Genomic DNA, 22614 nt, shown 5'->3' with positions numbered 1-22614 from the left:
GGGGGAAGTACTGCTGTAATTTTAATACTCTTTAAATTGACTTGTGTTGAAGGAGTTGCTAAGATATTGGCCTTTGTACGGTTAAGAAGAAGAGTCTGCTCTGCTGAAACTTTCAAGTGTGTTTTATTTCCACAGTACTATTTTGCTCAGGAAAACTTGCATACTAATGAGTGTAAATAAGATGAGGCAAGAATTTTTATCTCTGTGCGTTAAGCCACATGATTAGAACCCAGTTAATTATGAGGACGTTGTATGATGGAATATAATATGAGTGAGATTTTTCCAGTGAGAATAGTTGAACACCAATTTGGTAAGACTTGATCAGATCTTTTAATGCAGTATGCAGCCTTTAACTCTGCCTTTTTCTTTAACTAGCCAGAGAAATAATTTTTTTTAATCTTTAAGTTCCCCAAAACTGACGTAATTCTGGGACAGCATTTCTTGAATCACTGGAAATTTCTAAAGCTTGATGAAAGCTTTCTAAACTTAAAAACCAGCATGACTCATGCAAGTCTGCAAGAACTTGAGTAGTTATTAGCAAGCCTGGGAAGTGGGCAGACTTCTCCCTTTCCTTCTGTTGAAAGAAAAGAGATTATAGTATTTAGACTGCTATTTAAAATTTCTTTAAGCCCCAGTGTCTAGTAGAGACCATTCCTTCTTTCTTCTGATATTGATAGAGATCTGGTTTTAAGGAAGAGTATTAAAAAAGTGCAAACTTACTACTACCACGTCCTACTACCTTCTGTATAACACATGCAATGCTGCTTTCACTGTCCGGGATGAAGTGTGCCCAACTTCATTGTTTAATGTGTTCATGGGAAGTCAGTAACGTGTTGTGATATTCCTAACACACTTTTCTAACTTACTGATAATCTCGAAGTAAAGGAGGTATACTCTGTATAGGCAGAAAATGTGTTCTGTTTTTTTTTTTTCCTTCACTTAAATGAAACATGTATCTCTTATCTTCACTGGCTATTAGTTTGAATTTTTAGTCCTGGTTTTGTGTTTTATTGTTTTTGGGTTTTTTTTATAGCTCTTTGACAGGTTGAGAGATGAACAACCAGACTTCAGAGCAAAAATAGTAGTAATTACGAGTGAACTTACACAGCCTGAACTGGACCTTAGTGAACCAATCAAAGAAAAACTTATAGAATGCATTAATATTATATTTCATTGTGCTGCTACAGTCAGATTCAATGAAACACTAAGGTAAGTTTAAAATTCTGTATACTCTGATCTGGTAAATGAATGGTACTCAGAGGGAAGGGGAAATCAGGTGTCTGCACATTCTTGCAAATATTCAGCCCATCAGGCTACTTCATGTACTCTGGTGTTTATGTGCTTGGTCAATTTAATAATGCCTCTTAAGGTAATAAGCTTTTCCCCCAAACTTATCTTAAGCTGTTGGATTTTCATTTGCTCTTCTTAGAAAGATGGAGGCATATTATTTAAACCTGCTTTGCCAGGGGTTAGAATTACACTATTCAACGTGGAAAAGTTTGTATCTCTTTAAAGCTTTAGGCAAAAAACCAAATCCATTATTAGTACTTAAAAGCAAAATTATTTTTGTACTTTTTTTATAGGCCCCTCAAGTTTTGTGTGGGGTTTTTTGGGGTGTGTGGTGGTTTTGGGGTTGGTTTTTTTGTGGGTTTTTTGTTGGTTTGTTCTAAATCCCCTTGCTTGCATTTCAAAGTGTTTTTGAAGGGAAGCTCTTTTAGAGACTACAGAACATGTTGGTATACAGAGTCTTACTAACTGTGTTCTGATCTCTAGAAAGGATAAGAATAAGCTGCAGTTACATGTACTGAGTTCAATGGCAATGGCAGAGGTGTTTTTCCTAGTGTGTGAAAGGGAACACAAACTATTCCTTTAGCCTTTTTTGTTAGAAGGGGAATGCACATTTGCAGAGGATAACCTTTTGGCAAAACTGTATGTGGGGCAAGTTCTATCACTTGCTCTCTACCTGATAAACAAACAGGAGATTAAATAATGCTGAGCTTTCTCCATGTCTTCAGAAAGTCCCTCATTAAAAAGAGTAGAGGTTTGCCTTGGAGGGAGAAGTAAATACATCAGGAGAAAGGTGGAAACTAAAAGTTGAAAAGTTCCATGTTGTGCAAAAAAATCTCTTTAGGAAATACTAGAGTAAGGAGTACAAGAAGCAAGAAAATACTATATTTACTTTTTCGCAGAAACAGTGACTTGATTTAGTGTTGAAACACTTGAATAAATAGCCAATGTGGGTAAATAACTTTGTGAGGAATAGCTCCAATTTTTATGAGGGGGGAAAGGAAAAGTAAAGCGACTGTGAAATAAAACCCTTCCCAACTCAGATTTTCTTTGAGTTGTTACAAAGGTTGGCACTGCCTCTCTAAGAATGCTGTACTGTATGCTGAAACGTCATCAGGTAGCCCATGTTTATTGTGGTATTGTGGTCTTGAAATGTTAAAAAACTGCCAACCTGACAAAAGCCCAGAAGGACTTTAAAACAATTTGAAAGACTGGTGGAACAGGGCCTTGGTACAAAAAAACCTCTGGCAGTTTCCGCTTTCTTGACAGGCCCGGTATGTTGTTTAGCAAAGTAGAAAATGTGAGCACTTGAGAAAGTGCCCTGGCCTCAGTTCTTTCCTAACAGATGTACTGGAATGGTTGGAGGAACCTTACAAATATGAAGACCACGTAGACCCGCCTTTGTTAGATATTTAACAGGAATAACTAGTGTAAAATTGAAAAATACTTGACTTGGGGCCAGGAATAAAGTCAGGAAAGTGAAATGCTTGAAACTTTTCCTAATTTGTATTTGCTATACACTTCTGTATCTTAAAGTGGTGCCTACAGCTCTGATTATGAATTCCTTCCTTTATTATGAATTCTTGAGAGGCACTGAAGGCTGAGAGTAATACTTTAAAAGAAAAAAAAGAAAGAAAAAGTAACATTTTCCATTTATGTTAATTGCTTTGGGATAATGATCCCCCCTCTCCTGTCCCCTCAATGCTTCAGTGATAATATATGATAAAGCAGTCTTAAACTTCATACTTATCTGAGGTGGACCAAGATATTTTTTTGTTAGTATAACACTTTCATTGCAAAGACTTTGATAAAACTTAATTGAGCTGTATTCTTGAAACTTAATTGATTAGTTGTGTATAAAAAAACCTAGTGCCCATAGTAAGTTTTATAGACTGGAGAGAATATCTGAATTGTATAAAATAATCATAGTAGTTGGTCAGTAAGCTGCATTCTGGTGGGAATTGTCAAGATACACCTACTCTCCTATAGTGTCCCTAAGGACTCTGTTTTAATGAGAAGCAGTGAAGTTGGAGGGTGAAAATGTGGTTCTCAGTGTAATCCTGTTGTGCTATTAATCCTTGTGCTATCCTACAAGAAGATGCTAGTCTCCCAACTTAGTAGCCCTCTGAGCCTTCCTTCTGAGTTGTTGCCTTAACTTTGGTGCTATCCTACAAGAAGATGCTAGTCTCCCAGCTTAGTAGCCCTCTGAGCCTTCCGAGTTGTTGCCTTAACTTTAACAAGGAAGTTCAGAGATGCTGTTAAACCTGACACACATCTTGTGTGGTAGCTAGGTGTTGTATTGTGTTATTTTCTTCATATAGCGTTAAACATGTAGGATTGAGATTTAGCTCGAGGAGATCAAAGGTGTGCTGACTTTACCACTCTAGTAATGCAGCGTAAGAATGACAGTAAGAACTGGATAAGACTTAGGAAAATTATCCTGAACACTGAGAGGTGTTCTTGATTAAGATTGTGGCATATTGTTCCAAGCAGAAAGTTAGGACATGTCTGTGATGCTTTTTTGGGAAGGGTGGACCATTTAGGAATACTTCATATACCCATGACTCGGGCATATAGGCATGAATTGACTAGTTACTACTTTTTGGTTGTTTTTGTTCTGCTTTGTGCTAATCAAATTTCTGTTTAATCAACAGAGATGCTGTTCAGTTAAACGTGACTGCCACACAACAGCTCCTCTTCTTGGCACAGCGAATGAAGAATCTGGAAGTGTTCATGCACGTTTCAACTGCCTATGCGTATTGTAATCGAAAACAGATTGAGGAAATAGTTTATCCACCTCCTGTTGATCCCAGGAAACTGATAGATTCTCTCGAGTATGTGTTATGTTTCATGAAGCTACTTCAGTAATCTGTAACCACTTGCTTCCTAGTAGTGAAGTACCAAAAAATGGTTAGGACTCTGAAAGATGAAGAAATTACTTTATACTGTTCTGTAAGTCTGACAGCATGGCTGACAGTTCCCTTCTCTGAAAAGGAGATAGGCTAAGGTTTTATTGTCATTTTCAGCTGAGCTAGGTGTGGAGTAGTACTGAAGGAGTGGGATGCTTATATCTGTTTATGATGTCTACTGTATGCTGAGAGTGGCAATTTTTCATCTGTATGATAAGATGAATTAGGATCCATTAAAAACAGAACAGCTGTGCTATTACAAGTATGCTAGCACTGGCATTGTGAAGGAAAGGGATAAAGACCAGGGCAGTCCCCTTTAACAGCAGCTTCCACTACATCTACCTAAAAGCCGTAGCAAGATCAGTCTGAGACACTGAAATAATATTACTTAACTGCCCAGAAACACAGCTGTAGAACTAGTTCTGTTAGGTATTCAGAGAGTGCAAACATCTAGTTTTTTAGTCTTGAATTGGGCATTACTGGGAGAAAAAATATTACTCATTTTATATTTTTTTCCTGTGTACTAGCTGTCCTGAGGTCTTATTTAGCAGCTGTCAAACCCTAACTGAAACAGGTGGCATATATGGGATAAGTCAAGTGTAATATAATAAATAATTATCTCATCTCTAAATCAGTCTCTCCCTCCTTCTCTGTCACACAAAATATCACCCTCTGTAAGAGAAATATGAAAGTAAAAATAATTAAATAAAAAGTAAAATATCTTCTTTAACTTGTTATTATGGATGGAAGAGCACTAATATTAAAAACAGATGAGATGCTACCTAGAACACACATTGAACCAACCCTTTTTTTTAAAATGTTGACTTTAAATTACTTTCAAATGAGGTACTCTGAAATAGTAATATTTTTGTCTATCTATTCTTTTCACAAGCAGGATAAATATAACTTAAACTGCTTGGTTTGGGCTTTAACAGCTGTCTCTTATTTTAGAACTCATGGCAATGAGGGAAGGCTTTTGGTAACTTACACAAGAGTGATGTCTTTAGCCAACAGCTGGCTGAGACACATAGGAACAGATTTGTGTCCCTTTCTGCGCTTTTCTACCCCTCTTTGCATGCCACTTCGTATCATGAAGACAGTCTGATGCATGTCAGCTTTGAGCATTGGTGAAGAAGAATAACAATGTTGGCTGAAGTGCATTTATGTGGCCAAGATGTTGGGTGTCTGAGGCAGATAAAATCCAAGTCCTGTTTTGAAGTGGAGAACACTAAAGTAGCAGTAGTTAAACAGACACACCTCTGTTGTACTTGTGTGCTGTAACTGCTATTACAGTTTTAAATGCAAACTGCTGAATGAATTGGAAAGCAAGATGAAATTGCAAGACTTAAATAAATCAGGGGGAGAAACATGGTGACTTGGTTTGCTTCAGAGGTGTGGAATTGCTTAATGTCACAAAGGTGGAGGTGATGCTCATAATGCATCATAATGGGACTCCTTTCCAGTGGCATCACTGTTTAGATCACTTAATGCCAATTGAGGAACAGTGTGCCTGTGTCCCAAAGACTGACTTGCTGTGCCTGCACTTCATGTTTGAGAACTTAATTGATAGAATTAGGATTATTATAAAGGAATGTAATACTAGCTCTGTAGTTGGTGTGTAATAAATGAATTACTTGGGCAAAAAAAGTAAACGGCAGAATGCTTCTTTCAGCGGACACTGAATATGCAACTCTTTTACTGAGAAACTTGTTTTCATTTTGGTCTATCCCTTTTTCTTTAAAGGAGAAAAAACATCCATGGTAACTTTAACGATGTAAGAAAAATAATTTAATATTTAATGAAGTTCATAAATTTGAAAGATTTTAATTTTTGTTCTTGGCACTTACTCTCAAATGTTTAAGTTTTATGGTTTAGTTTGAGACAAAATGAGCATGAAGTTGGTATAAACAGTCATCTATAAGTTGGTAGTAACATCCTTAAACAAACCAGCCTAACTGTACTGCTGCTGTAGGATCTCAAATAAAACATTCTTCCTTAAGACCCCTTTTCAGGAGGTTTCTACATATACAGTTGCCACCTTAATTTAAATAGTAGTGTATAATAAAAATGACTAATAGGCAGGCTCTATTAAACTTGATTTATTTTTTTTTTTGTCCTCTGGGATTGGCTTTCAGTTTAAATAACAAAGCTCCCTAATTCTTATATCTCAATGAATGGTATTTTAGGAGGCTACGTGATTTTAAAGACAAGTGCAGTATAAGCTGTCAGCAGACATTTATTGTATGATATGCAAATACTTATGGAAATATTTTACAGCTTCCAGCTGTTTAAGTAGAAAGAAATATGTGATATGCTAACTTCAGTGGGGGTTGGTGTTAAATTCTGAAAACCAAGCTAAGATCTAAAGTGTACTAGTTTAGTGTTATGTACTGGAGTTGTTGCAGAAACATTAATTATAGAACTGAATTTTTAATTATTGCCTAAATTTCTTCACAGAATTACTTGTTCTTCTGTGCTTATGCATCTTCTAGGGAATGATAATTTTTTGGTGGTTTTGCTGTGTTTTTTTTGTTGAGTATTTTTTGAGTGGGTTGGTTGGTTGTGTAGGGTTTTTTTTTGGGGGGGTGAGGGGATGTGCTTTAAGAGATTGAATTTTAATTTTGCTTTCTGAAGTATTTTTGATTTATGATTTTTTTTTTTTTTTTTTTTTTGCATATCTCTTTACATACAGCTTTTGCCCCCACCCTGGCGAAGCAGCATGCAGCAATTTATACTTACCTCTTATCTTGTTTCTTTAGGTGGATGGATGATGGCCTAGTGAATGATATTACTCCTAAACTGATAGGCGACAGACCTAATACGTACACATATACAAAAGCCTTAGCTGAATATATAGTACAACAAGAAGGTGCAAAATTAAACACAGCCATTATTAGGCCATCTATTGTTGGTGCTAGCTGGAAGGAGCCTTTTCCTGTAAGTTATCAAGTTTTTACCTGACCATCTTGCCTGTAAACTGTAGTATGTACTCACAGCCTGTTTATCTAGTGACCTTTGTAGAGGAAAATCTTTTAGACTATGAAGTTGTGGCTTGGTCGCTTCTGGATAACAACTCTGATACCAAAGCTGCAAATACAGTATTCCTATGTGGGAAATTCAGGGGTAAATTACTTCTATTCATGGAACGATACAGTTCTGTCACAATGGGAGATAGCATTTCACACATGAAATAAATGCTCAGCTTTTTACTTCACGATTCTGTCTATCTTAATCTGTTTTTCCCCTCTTCAAGATACTTTGGTATGTCAGTTGCTGCAAAGGATGACTAAGAAAACTGGGGACTGCAGGACAGAAAGATGTTTTGGCTCAGCTTCTTTTAGTTAAACCCTGTATGCTTTGCAGGGCATGGCATAAGTTCTGTGTACTGTATGCTGTATTGATATATGGCCTATATGCTTCCTCCCATATGGGAGATTGGTGTTGGAATAGCTTCTCCAGTTCAAGACTGAATATCTCAAGCCCTTAAAATCCATGTAATTGACTTTGCTTACTTTTTTGAGTATGTACAATGTGCATGTCAAACCAGCAAGTATGTAGTGTCTAAATACTGCTGTTAAAGATGAGGAAGAATGTTTTCTGTTTGAAAAATGAAAAAACTAATAATCAGTAGCAAAACTGTGTATCTGTTTTCTCTGAGTTGCTAGAAACTAGTCTAAAAATACTTGTAAACTTGAATACTTTCAACATAAACATATTTATACAGACAATGCCCTGTAGTTTATTCACTAAGAAATAAACAAACTAGCATCTCACTTTGAAGGACCAGTGAATCTAGGGGTAGATCTCTTGTGTGAGTCATAGCAAGCTGTTACCTCAACAGATTTTGCTATGAAAGATCTTCATTTAGAGAGACAGAAATTGGTTTCTTTATCCTCTTTATTCTCTTTTCCCTCTACTCCTTACACTTGTAGAAACTTACCAGTTTTTTCACTTAAAACTGCTGACTTCAGCATTTTCTAACCAAATACTTTCCTTCCCCCCTGTTCATAATAGGGATGGATTGATAACTTCAATGGACCTAGTGGTCTCTTCATTGCCGTAAGTATTGAATATACTTAAAATTCTTCCTCCCTTGTGGAAGACAACAAAGCTTCATATGTTTTACTGGTGGGTCTTCTGTCTCTTTTGTTGTTGTTTTGTTCTTTAAGGCAGGAAAAGGAATTCTTCGAACAATGAGAGCTTCCAACAGTGCAGTAGCAGATCTTGTTCCAGTAGATGTTGTTGTTAATACAACACTGGCTGCAGCCTGGTATTCTGGAGTTAACAGGTATAACAGGTGACAGTAGAGAGTACAAAGTATTTTGAAATTGTATTGTGTATTTTAATAAATCCATTCTCTATTGAACTTCAGTGTTGAATGAAGTTGACATTCAATGACAAGTGTCATTCAATGACACTATTGAATCAGTGTCCTGCTGTTCCCCCGGGACAAGAAGACTAAGGTTCTAATAGCGTTAGTCCTTCAAAGTGTAACTTCCTTATACCAAACAGGAAGACATCACCTGCTGATACTGCTGTGCAAGCTACGCCTGAAAATTATTTCCTGGACCTTGTTGTAATCAATACAATCTACAGTAATATAGGTTATGCCTTCTCTGAAGGAAAAGAAATATGATAGTGAAAGAAGGAAAAAAGTACTGGAAGGTGATTGTCCTGGGTTTTGGCTTGGACAGAGCTAGTTTTCTTTTTATTAGCTAGAATAGTCCCGTGTTTTGGTTTCAGTATGGGATGTATTATGAGAAGAACATTGATAACATACTAAAGTTTTAATTTGTCGCTGGAAGTTGAAGGACTTTCCAGCTTCCCTGTGTTTTGCTAGTCTGCAGGTGCAAAGGACTAGGTGGAGGGAATATTAAAATTAATAATCCAAATTGGCATTTGGATATGCCAGTGGGATATTCCATATCATACAATGTCATGTTCAGTATGTTAATGAGTGTCTCTTTAGTTTTGGGATTGTTGATCCTCTGGGATTGTTATCCGGGAATGGGCCCGGCTTGGTCAGTGGGTGGTGAGCAATTATGCTGTGTGTCACTTGTTTGTATGTCTTATTATTACCATTATTATTGTCACTGTTTAAGTTTTATTTCAATCGTTAGTGTTCTTATGTCAACCTACAAGCCTCCTTAACCCTCCAATTCTCTCCCCTATTCCCTGGGTGTGGAGGGGGTAGAGTAAGCAAGTGGCTGTTTGGTGTTTGGCTGCTGGCCAAGTGAAACCACCACAGTGATATTAAGAAGCAAAAAATCTAACATAGAATTTTCAGCTTTGTATAATTGATGCTTTTGAGAAAAAGGATAACTTTGGGTATGTCTTTTTTCTGTGTTTTGAAAAGTTTGGTTGTCTTCTAACTTGCTCTTTTGTCTTTCCTACTTCCCCAGACCACGAAACGTCATGGTATATAACTGTACAACAGGTGGCACCAATCCTTTTCACTGGGGTGAAGTTGGTATGCTATGTTTCTTTTTTTTTTTTTATAAGCTTTAACAGAAAAATAAGGCCAAACAATAAAAGCACAGGTTATAATTAGTAGGCCATATTGCATTTTTATTGTTGGAACTAGTATAATAGCCATACCTCTCAATTTTGCAGTGTATTGTGCTTTTTCATTATCTTCTAATGTTAATTCTCTTGTAGCATTAGCACCGTTTCATTTTGTTCTTGGTGGGTTTTTTAGGGTTTTTTTGTTGTTGTTTTTTCTTGTTTGTTTTTTAATTCTGTGGGAGAACTGATTTTTCTGTTTGCTGCTGCCATGACCTAATCTTCAGTGTGGGTAGTGTGCAAAGAAAAGCATTGCTTGGAGGACCAGTAGTGATGTGAGGTTTAATGCCAACTTTACTAAATATATGTGGATAAATAGTCCACAATTAAATGTTTTGTACATCTGCATAATTGAGAGGTATGATAATAGTTTTGCACTTGTGTAGCTCTTTGTTGTATTGGGCTTAAGATGGTTGAGGTGGCTTTTAAAATCTTCAGATAACTACTTGAGACTTCAACTATTCATGTACAAGGAAAAGTAATCTTCTAAAAGTATAGCCACCTATTTTCAGCTCTTGGATATCCTGACTAGAATGTAACTGTCATGCCAAAAGCCTTGCAATAGTTTTTCTTATAAATAGCAATACAAGGTGAATGGCATGGTAAAGCTGTTTATTAGCTTCCAGTTTTTTAGAAATAGAGTTCTTAAGCTCAGATTATTTTTTTTTTCTTTCAGTTAACTTTAATACTTAAATCTGTCTTATTTCTTTTGACTACGTTCTTCATGCTTTGTACTTGCTTTTGCCCATTTTAGATGTATCTGTATTTATAAACCTTATTGCTTCAGCCAAACTTGGGAAATTGCTGACTTCATTTGTATCCCAATTTGAATCGAGGTATTTAAACACTGTCTGTAACAACAGCATAGAGTTACAAGAGATGATTATGAAGATGAGGTTAATTTCAACTTAACTTTTTAAGATACTGATCCTGCATATCTGTCATGTACAGAATTTTCAGGTGTCAGCAGGAGTTTCTTATAGAGTCCTATCCTAATAACTTTTTTCTTAATGTTTAAATATGGATAAATTGTTTAAAAATGTCATTTGAAATGCATTTCAGATGCTTGCAACAGTCCTCAGTCTGCTTTTAAATTATTCTTCACAGAAGAGATTAGAATAGCCTTCTTCATGAAATCTAGATTATTATTTAAATAGCTTTACATTCTATATAAACTAAAGTTGCTGTGAATTTTTGAAATCAACTTCTATAAGGCAGGGAAGAGGAACAGAAAGAGAGAAGCTACAATAAAATAAAATACTGAAGATGAAGGCATAAAAGACCTCTTGACTATAATAAGAACCTTTTTAACATTTTTTTAAAGTTAAAAGCTTATGATTGTTTTAGTTTCTGTGGATTGTAGAAGAGTTAAGGTGGTTATTTAAATAACATACTGAAGTGAATATTGTACACTGTAATGTACTTTGACAACCATTAAATTTTACGTGGTTATTATCAAAGCTGTTACGCAACTTTTCTTTCTCAGAATACCATGTAATTTCTACTTTCAAGAGGAATCCTCTCGAACAGGCCTTCAGACGGCCCAATGTAAATCTAACTTCCAATCACCTTTTATATCATTACTGGATTGCTGTAAGCCATAAGGCCCCAGCATTCCTGTATGATATCTACCTCAGGATTACTGGAAGAAGCCCAAGGTAATGGTGATTAGCTCTGTCTTGTCTGTTCCTCTGACTTTTAAACAAAGCTATGCTTACATTATGATGTATATTGATTATTTTTATTTTTTTTTTACCCTTGAATGTTTTGTGACTAAAACTCAGCCTTTTTTCCTGAGAACAGGTCCTTGAATTCAAAGTGACTTTGAACTTTCTAGCAAAATGAGGATGTTTTTATTGGATAGTTTAGGGTTTTGAGTAGTCAAGGTAAACAGAATTACAAGATCTAGCAAGTGATGTCTGTTCTTGAATAATGAATACTCAAAATATGTTGATCCTTATTTTTTCCTACAGGATACCACATTAATTTGAATTTCAAGATAAATCCGTTAGAAAGTGCAGTAAGGCACCCTAACATTAGTTTACAATCCAACCCCCTCTTGTATCAATATTGGACTGCAGTCAGCCATACAGTACCTGCATTTTTGCACGATCTTTTGCTCAGATTGACAGGTCATAAACCACGGTAAGAAGGACAGGGCTAAAAATATCTTGCTGGTAGGGTGATGAAGACTTGTGAAGAAGATCTGGCATGGGCACTATCTAGATTTACTAACTATAAGCAATAACAATCCAGTGGCAGTGTTTCTAAGAGATTAACGACTGGCTCAACAATGTTGTCCAAGATACATCTCCAATCAGAATCCTAGTCAGTCATTAAACTCTAGGAAGTGGCTTGCATTAAGATTGTTATTGCTATTATAAACTGGAAATGGAACAGGAGACAGCGTTAATAATTGGGAGTTATTCCTGTAGATGATACAACTTGATCTGGTATGTTGGTTTGTATCATCTCAACATTCCATTCAGTTTATAATATTTGCACTAGTATCTGGCTAACTTCTTAAGTGGTGAAAATGGCATAGCTCTGCTGAATAGGCTAAACTGAATTATGTAGAAGGAATATAAGATGTCACTTCAATTTGTTTCAGATTTGCCAAGCCATATGATCTTAACTCATTGCATATGTTATGTTTTCAAAAGTATTTCTCTTCAGACCCTATAAAATCGCCACTGTGGTGACAGTGTATTAACACAAGTGAGTATTTGTTCATTGTCCTGTAGTCTAGGTCTGTCTTACGAGGAGGGGAAAAGTTCTGTAGTAGACTTGGTAGAGGATCAGTAGAAGGAAGTTGTGTAAGTGGTTTGTAGGAGAACTTCTAAACTGCCTTGGGTTCTGTTGTTCCAAGCCTACTCAATAGTGTAATACTGACAGAAACAGTAGTGGCAGGGTAGTCACCTTCCCACATCAAAAAGATGTAAGCTCTTCAGATCAAAGGAAGGTATTGAACGTACATGTTCCTAGTTTTTAGATTCTTTTGCAGTTTTAAGTTATTCTGAATAAAAATTGATAGAAGTTGTTCCCTGACAGATGTGAAAACTTCGTCACTCACTAAAAATAGTTACACTATAATTACAAACCTACTGTCTTTAAAATGGTTAGGAAGTAGCACTGCTAGAATCTTGTCAGTCTTTAAAAGGCATCTAGTCTTTTAAGTACTTGACCAGTGGGAGTAAAATAAGGCTGTGAATAGTCATATTACTTAGAACATTCTTAGCAGATTTATGACACCGCGAATGTTGAATTTCGTTTTTGCTTTTCCTGGAGTTCTTACTTGATGGAATTTAGAACTTTAATTGGTACTAGTATAATTGGTGACATTAAATATGTATTTTCTAGTCTGTGAAGTATTACTGATATGAGTATTACTAATCAGTTTAATATAACAGTGTGTGGGTGAGTTTCCTACCTTGCACAAGATTTCCTGTTTGGAGAAAAAATGAGAGATTCAACTAAAACAAGTTGTTGTTCGGTCACTAAGGTTACTCAAATGCACTTGAAAGAAAAGCTTTTAAGTTTGATTCCTAGCCCACTATACAGGAAAATAGCTTTCATTATATAGTACTTTTTTTTTTTTTTTTTTTTTTTAAAGCATTTAAAAACCAGGAGCCTGCAGTAGGAGCAGTTGAAGCAAATAAATATAAAGATGCAAGCAAGTCATGCAGTGTTAAATCCTTACAAGCTTCATATGTTGTTTAATAATAGAAGAAATTTGAGACAGATCTTTACTCTTCTACTTTTCCGTAGTCTTCTGGCTCAAAGTACACTGAAAGCTGCTTTAGCTGATGGGCTGGACACAGTCATGGTATAGGGATGTACTACTGTTGCTGTGGTCATTCTGTCCAGTTGACAGAATAGTTTTAACTATCAGGTAGCATGTACTAGGAAACTTCTAAAGCCTTGGGAACACTTTTGGAGATTCATAAACACAATATAATGCTGTTCTGAGTGAAGAAGGGCTGGCTTAATCTAAAATATGACCTTTTCCACTATGATTTAGTAGAAAAACTTGAGCAGTATAATAAAAATGTAATAAAATCAGCACAAGAAAATTCAAATACTGTGCTAACTTGACTTCACACAGTCAATAGCCTGCCCTCTCTGTTCTAAGTCTGAATACGCTTCTGAGATCTTTATTGTGTACAATGTAGGAAAAAAACTCTAAGCAATGAAATTACTTGTAGGTTTAATTGCACTGTTGTCATACTGTCAGGATATTGTACTGCAACTGAATGAGAAATTTTTAACAAGTGGAATAAATAGATCAGGCCTGTGACCCTTCAGAACTAAAGGATTATATTCATAATAATGCTAAAAAAAAAATTCCTGTTGTTTTCAAAAAATCCTGATTTATTGAACTCTTACTGCAATGTTAAATCATTCTTTTGCACCTCACTTGTGGAAGCAGTGTTTTTGGTGAGATGGGAATATTTTTGTTGGTTTTTTGCATCTAGTTGAAGGTCCTTGAATGTAACAATTCTCTGATAATATTAACAGTTCAGGGAAGGAAGAAATAATGCATATAATATTTCTTCCAAATTTTATAGAAAGAACATGTACAATAAGGATTTGCATAATGAAGATGTAGTATTTTATACTAAAGACTGTTGTAGCATTGTGCAATTACATAGTGGTGATAATCAGCATCTGAGTTTAAGGATAGTGTTGTTGGTAGCTTGCCATATATACTTAGTTGCGTAGCAAAGCTTATTAATTGTCTAATTAACTTTTGTTATAAGGCATAGTTCTCTATTGTAACTTTGCGTAGTGCTTAGAACAACAGAACCATATATTATTTAAAAACAATTAAGTATATTTCAAATTATAAAACCTTTAAAAATACACACAGAGGAGATCTTTACAATTACTCTGGAAGAACAACGTGGTGTGAAATATTTAAAGTTCTAATTCAGGAATTTCTACAGCAATTCATTTTCTGTTACTTCTTGGAAAGCTGAAGGGAAAGTGTGGTCGATGTATGTAAGGACATAAAGTTAAGGACATAATTTCATATCTATAGTTTTAATTTTAAGCTTCTTAAAACTTAACATGAAGCACCTTTCACATAGTTACTGTCTTATAAATCAGAAATGAGTAAAAAGTACACTCTCATTGAATAGATTAATACAGTTTTTCCTCTTGGAAGCACTTTTAATTTGTGCATTTAAGTGAACCACAGAGCTGTTAGAAAGAAACTTCAAAATTCACAGCCTAATGAAAATCTGAACAAAGACAAATGTGAACAAAGACAAATATGAAAGCTTGTTTTGTGTATTTGAGGAATCTTTTTTTCAAAAAATATAATTAACTCTCTCTAATGCTTATTCAGAGACTTGCAGACTGGCAGCCTGTAGATCCACTGAAGGATCAGTCTGTATTTAGCATCAGAACTGTTTTTAGCCTGGAGATAATAGATTGTGTGTAAGACTTCTTCAAAACGCAGTCATTGCCTTAAACCAAGTTGCTTTCAACTGTCTGGTATAGAAACATGTCCGCTGAACTTGGGGATAATTGAATTAACTATTGCTTAGAAATTTTAATTCCTGTGATGTGCTTCTCAAACTGTTGTAATGTATTTTGTGTTAATGGCAGTAAGGACTGCCTCGTAGAGGAAAAACTATTTAGTATCTAGGTGAAAGCCTTGCATGCTGTCACACTGACTTGCTGACTGCTGCTTATGTTCAGTTCTTTATGATGATCAGCAGGTCTCACTTTTTCTGTCTTCATCTTACAAAGAAGGTGTGATGCAATGCTTGATATTATACTGCCTGGTTATATATGGCTTTGATATTTATGGCTTGTATCCAATAGTTATCTCTGGAACAACCTGTGAAGTGTATGTTTCAAAACTTCAGGTTAAGAGATAAAGTTCCATTATATGTATTCATGCTCTTTTTTGAGTTGTGTGTATTCCCGTTTGCAGGAGGAATATGGTGCCATTGAAGTTATAAAACTAGTCTGCCAGACCTACTACACAAGTGTCCACTGAATGACACTAATTGCTGACATCTCTGAATATGAGAGGCTGTCACCATACTTTTTTCTCTTCTAAAAAAAAAAAAAAAAAGTAGTTTAATGTTGATTTAATGCAAAATAACAATCTGTCAGCAAGAAAGTTGGTCCTCTTTTGCCAACTTTGTAGTTGATCTAGCAGTTGAAAGTGGAGACATTTGAATCTTTTTGGCTGATATATGAAGAAACTAACCCTACAAAGAAAAAAAAAAAAATTCACTGCTGAATTGAATCGGCTGGTTCTGTGGTCAGTCACTAAATACAGTTCGAGTTGGAGGGAGGGAAAATCTGCAGCTGAGGTAGCTTTTTAGCCACTTGATTATTTTTAAGTTATTTTAATTTTGTTTTTTAAAATCAGCTTAGCTATTCTCTAAAACCATATCCATAAGCAGATACAGGAAGATTCCGAGCAGGGGGCTAGTCTTTACATTAGTTTAAATTTAGTTTAGTTTTTATTTACAGAGAAGAGTGAAAACCAATGTCTGCGGACAGTAACAAGCTCAAAATCTACATTTGTCTAATCAAATACTCATTTGTACCATTTAGTGTTTTGCAGAGACACAAGTTTCCTTAAAGTGCGGCAGTCTAAGCAGTCTAACTAAAACTCAGTTGTTCTTCCAGCTTAGCATAAGAACACAAAAGGGCAAGTCAACTAATGTAAATAATCTGTTGCTGTCAGTGGACAGAAGCCTGCAAAAAGTCTAAGCACTTAATCACTGTCTCCTGTTTGGCAGCATTTTTATCCGGGCCTTATTGCTGTCTGGTTGTTCTGGCTTATCTGACCAGTCAGATCTTTGCTTTTCAAGTTTCAAGTTATTTTGTAAATTTTTCTACTCAACTATTATGCGCTTTTTTATGTTCAGTTTAGTCTTGTTAGCACAGGATATGTTTTGGATGCACAGTCTATCTTCATGATTATTTTTGAATCAGGGGAACTGTGGTTCAACTCAGCTCCCACTGTTGCCAACTTGCCCAGCTGGTGAAATTATAAACAGGTGTTTGAAAGCATCTAGAAATGCCTACTAATAAAATTAGCTAGTGGTCTAAAATTTGAATACAACTCTGAATTTGTATTGGTCCATTTCATGAGAAGAAAAGGAGGTAATTTTGATATTTCCTTAAATACTGAGATGCCAGCCATTAGTGACAGTAGGGGACACTAATATGATGCAAATACTTTCTTTAAGAAGAGTTTCTGGGCCGATGTGCTATATCCCTTCTACAAGTATGAATGCATCAAGGCAGCTTTCAGAGAAAAATCAGTGGGTTTTATTGCTTTTATGAACTTATTGAACAGAACTTACCTTCAGAAAGCCATTTCCTGTTAATGCTGGGTTGTTTTGCTTTCTTTGACTTCCCCACCCCCTCCTCATGCTTAAAATGATCAGTATGTACTGCTGTAAGGATCAAATTGGAAGCAGTTCTGTGAGATGGAAATACCTCAAGCACCCAAAGCAGGAATTTAATAGTATTAGGTTATGTGTTACTAGTTAGTACTTACTAAAATTGAGTGACCATCTCTGACACTGGAAACAGTTTTCTTCTCATAAATGTGAGAGCTTCATGTCTGAAACGCTGGATGGCTCACATTTTTTAGGTCCACTTCAGATAGTTTGATTAAAGAGAAACTTGCCCAAATTGATCCTTATAGCATATTTTCTCTGTATTCCAAGATATGGTTATGTAGAGTTGCTTCCTCTGCATAATAAAGGGTGATGGAAGGTATTTCTGCATATTTTGAAGTAGCATAGAACTGATCACCTAACTAGCAGGATCTGCTATGATCCGCCTGTGCCCTTAAGTATTTTCCTGCCCTTTGCTGCAGAAGCAGTAGTGTTAAGGGGCTAAGCCATAGTTATGGTGATTTTAAGCTTTGATCTCTTAGTGTTCATAATGAGCCAATTTTGTTTTGTTGGAGATCTGATCTTGCATAGTGTGTCGGAAGATCAGGGAAACTCGCTCCCTTACTTGAAGTTGTCATGTGCATATGTTCTGCACTGTGCAATTTGACTCTTTCATCCTTTCATCAAGTCAAATTGTTCAGTGCAGTTAGGTGTTCCAGTATGCTGAAGTGAAAATGGTCTGTGTCCTAAAGTAAGAGTTACCAACAAAAGACAACATTTTACTTTTTTTTTTTTTTCCAGATAAGAAACTTACTATTGCACCGAGAAGTAGAATTAAGAAAAAAGGACTGTCCTGTAATTTCTGATTCTATATAAAGATTGGACAGTCAAAGCCCACTTTAATATGCAGAAATATCCTGTTGATCGAATATAACAAGCTTTGGGTACAGAGCAAGATGGGATATATTAACATAGAGGTGTGGGGTTGGAGGATGAAAAATTTGATCTTACTGTGTTTGAACTAATCCTTACCACTGTCACCTCTACCTTCCATGCCTTGGACTGTAGGATGATGAAAACAATAACTCGTCTTCATAAGGCCATGATGTTATTGGAATACTTTACAAGCAATTCTTGGATTTGGAATACTGAAAATATGACTATGTTAATGAACCAGCTAAACCCCCAAGACAAAAAGGCAAGTAGCTGTGTGATGTGGGCATGGGGACTGAAAGTGAAATACAAGCTCCTTGATTTTCAGATTTAATAAAGACATGAACTGTATAAGGCCTTACTGTAATCTAGAGCTGGAGATTCCTGTTGCATCCTTTCAGTTGCACCAGGGCTGTATTATGAGCCAGATCAGTGATGTGATCAGAGATGAGGAAGGGCAAGACCTACTCGAAGGAGACCTGGTATAAAAGCTTGGTTTTGGAGTGGCCTGATCATCTGATCTGGTGTTGCCTGTATAGCAACCAAGTGGCCAAGCTGTTATGATTTGACCTATATAATGAATAAAACAACACTTATTCACCACTGTCTCTTTTCTGAGGAACAGGAGACAGGTTTTGAGGGACTTTTTTACTTGTTTTTAAACTAGTAACGACTTCTGTGCCCTTTTCATGCTTTGGCCAGAGAGCCCTTGTAATCAAGAAATGAAAGTGTAAATTCTCTTACTTCTCACGCTCTTGCTGTGTGACTAAAACTGCCTCATGCAGGGGGCAAAGTGTAATAGACACGATGACAGTAAAGTCCTGAAGGTGGTTGAGGAAGAACAAAAACTGTTGAGTACAGGGTCTGAGTAAGAGTGAATGAAAGAGCTCAAAGGAAAAGTCTTAGTCTTCCCACTGTGTGTAGTTGTTGACTATCTGTGTGAGTCTATTTTTGTGCTGCATGTACCAATCTCAAAAGTAACAGAAATGCCTGGGTGTGGCTAGCTGGTTCACCCTGGGGACTAGTGTTGACTGAAGCTACTTTACTTTCCTGCATGTCTGCTTGTGCAGCCAGATTCCCACCTCCCCACCCCTTGTATGGTTGGGAAGAGGTATGCAAATCTTTCTGGATTCATTCCAAGTTATTAAAAATATGTTTGTGCTATAGTGAAGCTGCAGTGGAATGGAGTTGTTCCCTTCTATCTCCCCATCCTCCAGCATGTCTCGAGGGAAGATACATGTATATGTTAAAACAAAGATGTATTGCTGAAACTGAGATCAATTTCTGCTCCTCCCCGGCCTAGCATTTAACTGAGTTTAAACTGACTTTCTGCTGTCATTTTGTTGGTTAATATTCAGCAGGATCATCATTTACACTTTTAAAAACTCAAATTCCCTTATGCATTTGGATCAGTTTTGTCATCTTTAAAATGTCTTCCCTAATCACGTGTTTTCCAGAATCTAGTTCTATGGTCAAGTTGAAGAAAAGCTGCCAGACATCTAAACAAACTGTCTAGAAGTGGGAAATAGGATAGCTTTTAGTGATTCTTGTGTAGAGAGGATTTCTACCCCTTCCCCCCATTTCGTCTTCCCCCCAGCAACTTCAGTTCTGGATAAGTTTAAAAAACAAAACCAAAATAACCCCAGAGCTTTGGACTGCTAGTATTTTGAAATAGCTGAATTTTAAGTAAAATGGGTGTACAGTAATAAAGAACTACTTGAAATAATGGTTGAAACTTCACTTTCTTTACTTTTACATTCTTGCTACGTTGATATGTTATGGAAAGTAAAGTTTAATTAGAGAGATTCTGATAACTTACCAGTGCTAGGAGGCTGTTTAGCATATATATATTATGTCATATAGACTAGAACTACATGCTGACCTTTAATTTACAAATAATGCTAAATTACAAAGACTCACTGTCAGGGATTGTCTTCAGAACTGTCCTTGGTATATTTTTCATCAAACTTTATAACACACCTGCCATGCTGTTAAGCAGCTTATTTGGAAGCATGGACTTGGGGTTTTAGTGTATGTTTAACAACTTATAAAGTTGAATACGGTTTCATGAGGAAATCAGTACATTAGTGAAAAACTTGAGTTCTGAATTTACTATAGTAACTTTGTCTTCTGCAGAAGATCCTCACATAGTTCTTTTCACAGTCTAGCTGTACAACTATAAGCACAGCTAAAAGAACTCTGGATTTATCAAACAGTGAACTTGTCACAGAGCAGTGTTTATAGCATATTAGAATTATTTTGTTGCTTAAAAAGCAACAACATAATAGAAAATAGTTATTTCTAGAGTGGAGTTCCTTACAGAGAGATGAAATGGCAAAGCAGTGCATGTGGAAGTGGAGGGAAGAATATTGCTGCTGAGGAAGGCAAATAAGGCATGAAATGGTTGAAATTTGGAAGAGATAGTGTAAGAAGCTGGTGGTTGAGTCAGAAATGGGATCTAAATCTGGATTGTTCTTGTAATTAAGGACAAGATAACTTTCTTGCATCAAAGACAAAGTGGAATTATCTGGTATAAAGGCATTTATTCTTTTTCTTTAAATTATTATAGCAGGTGAATGTTTAGACAACTAACAGAGAAAGCTTTTATTTTATACAGACGTTTAATTTTGATGTTCGACAACTACATTGGGCAGAATACATGGAAAATTACTGCATGGGAACAAAGAAATACGTGTTGAATGAAGAAATGTCTGGCCTCCCTGCAGCTAGGAAACATTTGAATAAGTAAATATAAATTTTTATTTTCCTCTGTTTATATTTTCTGTCTTTTCCTGCCCTTGTGAAGTTTTGCTTTAATACCACTCATAATGTATCTTGAGATGAATAGATGAACAACTTAAATGCTACATTAGAAATTAATTTTTAGAGTGTTCTTTTTCCCTGTAAGTCTTGGTACCTTGGCTTACAATTATTTCTTTTGTTTTTCCTTAGGTTAAGGAATATACGCTACGGCTTCAACACAATTCTTGTGATCCTCATCTGGCGTATCTTTATTGCAAGATCACAAATGGCAAGAAATATCTGGTACTTTGTGGTTAGTCTGTGTTACAAGTTCCTCTCCTACTTCAGAGCCTCCAGTACTATGAGATACTGAAGAAGAGAATTTAGCATTAGGACATCTATGCATATGGTGGTCTAACTGCACAAAGCCTGTAACATGTAGTCATCTCACATTTTGTAAAAGCATAATTTCATCTTAAATTGGAGTGTGAAATATACAGTATGGTATATGTAATGTTAGTTGTGTATCTTCCTGGAAACAGAAAATAAAATGGTCAAGTGCCAGGTTGAATTGGCATTAGACAAGCATTTAAATAACTTTAACTCTTTGACCTGGGGAAAACATTTTAGACCACTGACCAACATAACTGTGCAATTTGGAACATGTTTGACTGAAATCTGCCTTAACATGATTTTTTTTTTTTCATTTAAGTTTTACTCCACAATGAGCAAGATAAATATTGACTTAGTAGTTGCTGTAGACCTATTTATTTGAAATTCTTCTAAATTTACAAAGGGTTTTACAAGTTGTGAAAGTGTATAAATGATGGTGGATCTCCTGGAAAAAAATTATTTGAGTACTTTTGTAATTTGTCTTTACTTTTTGCCACTTCTTCCCTTCCCAAAGTAGGGATGCAACAATGGTGCCTACTTTACTTTAAGAGAAAAAAGAAAATACCAAACCAACCTTCCTTAATTACTGAAAGGCCTTTTGTCTGATCTGGTCTTCAGAATGCACTAAAGTGATTCAGTTCTGTGCTTGAAACTGGCTGCATCCAGCTTGCAAGTATGTCAGCATGAACAGTTTGCTTCTCTGAAAGCAGAACTGATCCTATCGTTGAGCAGATAAAAGGAAATGTAACCCTGAGGGAGGCAAAAATAAAGTCATTGACCATCCTCTTTTTTTAATGATTTTTATTGAGAACACAGAGCCAGCACTTGATTGTTACACTTCTGACTTCAAAAGGTAAATGTATTTGAAAGGAATTTATTATGCTCAGTTGCTATTTATATTACTTAGTAATAGTAGTTGGAGAAACTAGAGGCTTTCATTAAGAGATATACCTGTTTTTAAATTCAAAGCAATGTTAGCAAATACTTAATGAATTAATAATTTTTTTATCTCTGAGCTGTGAAATTTGATGCATGGACGACACCAGTGCATAAGCACACTTTCTCATCTGTGTCCCAATAAAACCTTTCATTTCACTGGGCAAGCAGACCCAAGATGCACCTTGCTTCAAACTCAAAGTATGCTAACAATTTTTCCCTCTTTTAACTTAAATTATTAGGCTTAAATCTGAAGAAATCTGTTTTTTCTGCATGTTACTTTGTTTGAGTAGGGAAAACATTTGTAAAAATAGCAAGTTGTAAGAAAAGATTGAATCCTTGTTTAAGGCAATACATGAAGATCCCTTTAAATTTTGGTTGCACAGAATTCTATCTGAGAACACTGTAATGTTCCTCTAATTGATGCACTGACCAGCACCCTTGCCCAGTGTCTGTTCATTAAAATAGTTTTATAC

At 35.9% G+C, this 22614-nt stretch overlaps 1 protein-coding gene across 2 annotated transcripts in view; it reads left to right on the top strand.

Moving 5' to 3' along the window:
* Positions 1 to 21491, top strand: part of FAR1 (fatty acyl-CoA reductase 1) — a 24532-nt gene extending 3041 nt beyond the window's left edge. The window contains exons 2-11 of one of the 2 annotated variants that reach the window (XM_010170280.1): positions 1034 to 1209; positions 3942 to 4121; positions 6956 to 7133; positions 8211 to 8255; positions 8366 to 8484; positions 9599 to 9666; positions 11732 to 11903; positions 18203 to 18332; positions 20685 to 20812; positions 21020 to 21491. In XM_010170280.1, the coding sequence (XP_010168582.1) occupies positions 1034 to 1209; positions 3942 to 4121; positions 6956 to 7133; positions 8211 to 8255; positions 8366 to 8484; positions 9599 to 9666; positions 11732 to 11903; positions 18203 to 18332; positions 20685 to 20812; positions 21020 to 21182 (1359 nt within the window). In that variant the 3' untranslated portion in view covers positions 21183 to 21491. Of the gene's footprint in view, positions 1 to 1033; positions 1210 to 3941; positions 4122 to 6955; positions 7134 to 8210; positions 8256 to 8365; positions 8485 to 9598; positions 9667 to 11244; positions 11417 to 11731; positions 11904 to 18202; positions 18333 to 20684; positions 20813 to 21019 lie in introns of both variants that reach the window. The other variant, XM_010170279.1, reaches the window with a different exon arrangement.
* Positions 21492 to 22614: the final 1123 nt, after the last annotated feature.

The sequence above is a fragment of the Antrostomus carolinensis genome, unplaced genomic scaffold (genome assembly GCF_000700745.2).
Source record: "Antrostomus carolinensis isolate BGI_N321 unplaced genomic scaffold, ASM70074v2 scaffold13316, whole genome shotgun sequence".
NCBI lineage: Eukaryota > Metazoa > Chordata > Aves > Caprimulgiformes > Caprimulgidae > Antrostomus > Antrostomus carolinensis.
Note: the sequence above shows the minus strand (reverse complement) of the source record. Positions and strands in the feature narration are given on the sequence as shown.